Genomic DNA, 6,000 nt, shown 5'->3' with positions numbered 1-6,000 from the left:
CGGAGTCTACACAGGGCTTTTGGGTAGAATGGCACTGCAAGCTGGGCAGCACAGAAACTGACTTTACCTATACAGTGGGTTTCAAAAATCAGTGCTGTTTCCTCCTGCCTTCCATTACGTACTTTGACCAGAAGAACACATCGTTGTGTAGCCTATACATCACACGCACGCACGCACACACGCACGCACGCACACAGCGCCATAAGAGCCATGTGGACTCCTTTTCCTTGGGATCACACTGAAATGGTCAGAGATACAGACCCATCCCTCTGGGATACTTGGGGTATCTCAGAAACTTTCTGCCTGTGGTTAACCTCCAAAACCAGTGTAACTAACACTCAGGGTACATGGGGGTGGGCTGTGCTCAGATCAGTTTTCAATTGCATTTTGACTTTTATGGCCATGGAACAAAATTAAACAAACAAACAAACAAACAAACAAAAAGGAGATCACTGTGATCAACTGTAGTGTCCCTGCCAGCTCAGCAGTGATCCTGCCCCTAATGTACTGAGATGTTCTCCTTCCCTACCTGGGCCTCAGAGCACCTGAGTGTCACAAGCTATACAGGCATGCGCAGAACATACTCAAAGCTGCCCCCCCCCACCCTTCCCAGTTCAATCCCTACCAATGGCCCTGTCTTAAGAACAAGCAAGCAAGAAGGAAAGAAAGAAAGAAAGAAAGAAAGAAAGAAAGAAAGAAAGAAAGAGAAGCCACAGGTTTCTCGCCTCTCCATTTAGTACTCTTTCGCGTGGTGGTGTTGGCAGCACAGCTTTGGCAGCCTGGTTCATCTCTGGAAACCCAGGCACCTGATGACTGTGATTTCATTTTAGTCTCCCAGAGCCCACTCATCTCAGAAGCTGGTCTGACAGCACTCCTCACTCTGGCCAACCACTCTGCAAATGTCACCTTTGTCCCCAGAGAGGCAGGAGTGACAAGCGGTAGTTAGAGTGAACAGAGAAATCTGTACAGCTGAAACCAGCAGTCCCCTGGGGAGATTCCGGCAGTGATATCACTCCTTCCCGCCCCCCACCCTCCCAGAAGTCCTGACGACTTAGTTTCTCTTTATTTAGACCAAAGGTGGCTTTGAGCAGTTACCTGCAAAGGACAGTAAATAGACAGTGGTCTCTAGGAATCAGATGGTGCCATGGCCAGGCCCACATCACTCTTTCAAATTTGGGTGCCCGGGAAATAGGGCAGTTACCTCAACATTGTCACTGTGAAGAACAGAGGGGCAGTTGAAATTCACACAGCCCCCATGAGGCTTTAAGGAACCAGGGAGGAAGGCTTTCTGTGGACTGGCTTGTGCTAACAGCCTAATGCACATGGCCACAGTGGCATCCTGTCCTCAAATGCGCCAGATCCTGTCCCCAGTCTGTTCTCTTTGTCCAGAATCACCTCCCCAATTCAAAGCCAACTATACCTCACCCTAACCTCAGTCTGTTTCTAAATGAACCTCCAGCCTGAAACAGCCTTTAGCAGTTAGCACAGTGCCTCCTCGGAGTTTTGCAGTAATTGTATTGCTGAAGGTTGGCTGAATGTGACGAATGAAAATTTTACCTGATATTAATCTCTTCATCCAGCTTAAAGACATAGCTCAGAAGCAATGAGACTACATTTGGTTTCTACCTTTTTGTGCATGCTTCCACACGCATCACAGTGTTTGTGTGAGGGAGTCTGTCACCATCCACTCTAAAAAAAGCAAATTTGGATTATCTTATAAAGTATAACTTCATCAAAAAGATCAGATGGCTGATGGGGCCTTTGTCACTTGTTGACTCTCTTGAAGTATAAGTCTTTCAAAATTTCAGTTCCAAGTTTAGGAAAAGGCCATCAGACTCATTATGGGATAAAGAGAGATGTAGGGAGGTGTTAAGCAAGCCATTAAAGTGGAGGCTCTAAACAAGAAGCCTCACTAGGACCTCCTGGCAATGCCGGTAGAAAACGCTGGTCAGGTGTTTGACCTGGTAGAGAAGTCCTGGCTCACAGGAGCTCTAGGAGATGATATCGAAAGCCAGCAAGCATCTTTGGCTGGTTCTGGGGCCGACGAGAGAGCCTTCAACAATAGGAGTGAGGGAGGCATTTATTTCTTTGCTCTTTAACACACACACACACACACACACACACACACACACACACACACACACAAAAGCAGGTGAGCACTGTCCAGAGGAGCCTCCTGGGGAAGGAACGGGGAGAGCTCCAGGCTCCCCGCTATTGAGCACTGACCTAGAACACAAATTTGGATTCTAATTTAAGCAGTATTGCCTGCAGTTAGGTTGGTAAATAGCCTACAGGTGCCCTAATAGCGTTACTCTGAGCAAGATGAAGAGCCGCTTGCAAAAACAAAACAAAACGAAACCCCAGTTACAATATAAAAAAAAAAAAAACTTGAACTTTAAACTTAATCACTGTAGAGGTTTTTTGTTCACTTAATAAAATAGTCATCTCAGACCCCCAAATGCCAAATTAAAATATCTCAAGACACTGCTTGATTCACTCTCCATTTGCACCAGGCATAGAAATCGCCGGTTCTGACCAAGCTCTGGTTCCAGGCGATCGTTGCCTTCCAAGCTCCAGGCAGCTTTGGCAGCGACACCGCTCAGTGGAGCGGGAGAAGGCTCATCCTGCTTCCCCGGCGCGGGGCTCGGGCAGAGCGGCGAGTGGGCTCCTTGCAAGCTGCAGACCCAGCGGCCCAAGGCGCTGGCGGCTCCGGTTCCTTCTCAGCGTCCACAAGCCAGCCGCCGCCGTTGCCGCCACCGCCGGGGACACTGCCGCCGGGCGCCCTGGCGCGCTCCAACTCCTCCCCGCCCGCGACCCGGGACAAACTTCTGTCTGGGGTGCGGTCCCTGTCCCTGAGGCCAGCGTGGGAAACCCAAGGCGCTGCCGGGGCGAGCTTGGGTCGAGGGTGGCGCCCCGGACGCTCGCTCCTGCCCGCCGGGTCCCGCCCGCATCTTGGCTGTGGCCGCTCCACGAAGCCCGCAGGCGCCGCGCAGGCCGAGCTGGCCGGGGGCCGGGGACACGGGCGCTCGCGCCCTCTAGCGGGCCGCGGTGGCTCCGGCCCGGCCGTGACGTGGGCTCCTTCCAGCCGGCCTGCGGGGCACCGCCAGTCAGTAGCGGAGCAGAAGCCCCGCGCTCAGCCGGCGCGGGCTCGGCTCTCCGCGTGCCGCCGCCCGAGGTGGCTGGGGCTGCAGGAGGAGAGGCAGCGGACTGCGGGAAGGTAATCACGACCACGGCTACGGCGCCGCGGGCGGCTCGGTCCCGATCAGGGGCAACGCTTAGGCGGGCGCAGCGCCGGATCCCGGCGAGGATTTGGGCTCCGCGGGGCGCGCCCTCCGCTCCCTCTCCTGGCGGCGCCAGACTTCAAGCGGGGGCCAGCGGGAGGGCAAGAGGACCAGGACACCGTCCCCACACCCGGGAGTCGCGGGACTTCGGACTTGTGCAACTGTTGCCACTTTGGGGTCTGGTGTTTCGCTGCTGTCGCGTATATCCTGGCAGCCTGCGGCTTAGGCTCGCGTCCCTCTAGGCTTCCCGAGTCTACCGGCCGCCGCCGCCGCCCGGAGGCTGCCCGGCGCGCACTCTGCACCATGAGGACACTTGGGACTTGCCTGGTGACTTTGGCTGGACTTTTGCTAACTGCGGCCGGGGAAACGTTTTCAGGTAAGCGAGCCGCTACTACAGTTCCCGGGGCGCCTGCGACATAGGTGACACCCGGGTGTTAGAGTCCGAGGCCAGAGCTTCGGGGCCGGGCAGGGGCGCGCGGACCTGGCATCTCTTAAGGGGTGAGCCGGTTGGCAGATGGCCGGAGGGAAAGCAGCCGCTGAGCCCGGAGGCCGGCGCAGCGCACGCAGGAGCCCGCAGGGAAAGTACAGGAGCCCGGACCTCCATCTCGGCCCCTGTCCCCTCAAGGCCTGGACTGTGCTTAGGGCTCGAGTCCATGGGCCGCCTGGACAGGAACGGCAGAAAACTTTGCCTAAAGTTCCTAGCTGCAGCCACCGGGAGTAGGCGCTGCGCGGGCCTCTCGACCCCAGTAGCGGCCGGCACCGGCTGCGGGTGCTCAGCTGCGCCCCGGGGCGATCTCCTAAACCTGCTAGTAAAGCTGGCGACCTCCCGAAACCTGCCCTCCCTGCCGCCCCCTGCCCGGCGCCGAGGGCGACCTCAGTTGGTTGCCGCGGTTGCGCGGCTTCGCTGTGCCAGCGTTCCCGTTCTGCACCGCGGGAGGTCTCCGTGCCTCTTGAGGAATCTGCAGATCCCCGAGCCCAGGCCACGGTGGCTGGGCGCCCAGACCCCACCCTCAAGCCTCTTTAACAGTGCGCGGCCGCGGCCATGGCAACTTACTAACCTAGAGCGGCAGAGAGGGGGTGGGTGGGATGGGGTCCCAGCTGAAAGGTGGGGTAGAACTGGCTGTGCTCACCAAGCCAGAGTCTGTCTGTGTGAGGCGTCCTGAGTCTTGACGAGCTCTTAGTGTGGACAGAGGGACGTGAAGGAGTCAAGGGTCAGGCGCGAGACTGAGGCTGGCACAGAGTCCCAGGGCTTCTAGGATCTTCTGTCCCAGGAGGACATGCATGCATGCTTGGCAAATGCTGACAACATGCGCACACTTCCTTGTGTCTGTTAGTTTCATGAATGCCCACATACTATGGTGGCAGTGGACTTTTCCCTTTTTCTTTTAATAAAAAGGCCGCATTTAACCTTGAGCACAAATTGCAAAAAGAGGTTCTATGTCCGTCCCCCACCCCACCCCGAGGGCTGAGCAACTTGGGTTAAAAAAAAAAAAATAGTGAAGGGAACTTTCATTAAAGGAGTACGTTTACAAACATTAAAGCCACATAGACCTCTCTGGCCAGTGAAAGCATCAGGTTTGACGACTTTATGGGCATCCTGGGTCCTTTGTATCCATAGGCACAGAAGGTTTTTTATCAGGCTGAGCAGCAAGACCTTGGAGCACAATTGGTGGTCGAGAGGGACAGGAGCTGCTTCTTAGCTGTGCAAGGCAGGGAAAAAACCCCTAAACCTGGCAACTTCCACAGAGAAAGGCTGTTTTCTCTAGCCTCCCGTCTCCTTAACAATGAGAGCATTGCACGTGCTGAAGGCGCGTTAATGCCCACATGCACAGCTGTCTGATATAAATCAGATACAGATTTCTGTCTGTGTTCTTATTAGCCAGTAATAAAGCAACCTGTTAGCTTGGAAACCTTGTAACTCTGTTGTACTAAAAGCTGTATATGAAGGCCTTAATGGTGTTTTCTCTTTATTAATATGCCTAACTCACCCTGCGATGAGGTTTGTTTAAATTTAAGCGGTGTCAAGTATCATTGTGACAGAGTTTTAAATTGTGTATAAGGAGGTGGACAAAATTATTTATAGGCTCAGTGGTACTCTTCTTAAAGATAGATTAAAGGACCCTTTGAGCCAAAGTAAGCTTTTGCTAACATTTATCCTGATTTTCTTTTTTTTTGGGGGGGGGGATATTTCTGTGTTTTACCATGAACAGAAGCACCTTTTCTTTTTTTCTTTCTTTCTTTCTTTCTTTCTTTCTTTCTTTCTTTCTTTTAATCATTTGGGAAGCTAGAGCTTGTATGTTAGTGGGAGAAGGGAAATAAAAGGCTGTGTACAAATGATTGTTGAGAAATGTTGAAAATTTGAAACTCTGAAGTTGGCAAGGTTCCTGTTTGCAAAGATCAGACTTGTTGCTGGACATCGAATGCCCGCCTCCCCCACTTGGGCTTTTGGGAAGGCACAGAGGCCGGGTGCTTACTGCTCTGGGAGAGTGAGGGTTGGAGAGTTTATGTTGTTCCTGTTGAGATTAGCTTTGATTCTGCTACACTAGCATTACTGCCTCATTCAGTGCTGCAGCAGCTGGCTGCTTTTCACCGGTTTGGAAATACAAAGAAGCTTCTTTAGAGCTAGATTGTAAGCTCTTTGAGGGCTAAGTGAGCACCACCACCTCCCACCCCCCAAATCTTCCCATAAAACAATCATTTAAAGCCTTGGACCTAACTA

At 53.2% G+C, this 6,000-nt stretch overlaps 1 protein-coding gene across 7 annotated transcripts in view; it reads left to right on the top strand.

Annotated features, from left to right (window-relative positions):
- The first annotated feature begins 3,103 nt into the window (after positions 1-3,103).
- Positions 3,104-6,000, top strand: part of PTPRM (protein tyrosine phosphatase receptor type M) — a 687,660-nt gene continuing 684,763 nt past the window's right edge. For 3 of the 7 annotated variants that reach the window (XM_084778137.1, XM_084778138.1, XM_084778136.1), the window contains exon 1: positions 3,104-3,657. In XM_084778137.1, the coding sequence (XP_084634263.1) occupies positions 3,585-3,657 (73 nt within the window). In that variant the 5' untranslated portion in view covers positions 3,104-3,584. The remainder of the gene's footprint in view (positions 3,658-6,000) is intronic. The other 4 variants (XM_084778141.1, XM_084778139.1, XM_084778140.1 and 1 more) reach the window with 2 other exon arrangements.

The sequence above is a fragment of the Acomys minous genome (genome assembly GCF_964271855.1).
Source record: "Acomys minous genome assembly, chromosome: 4".
NCBI classification, from domain to species: Eukaryota; Metazoa; Chordata; class Mammalia; order Rodentia; family Muridae; genus Acomys; species Acomys minous.
This window is presented reverse-complemented; position numbering and strand designations above follow the sequence as displayed.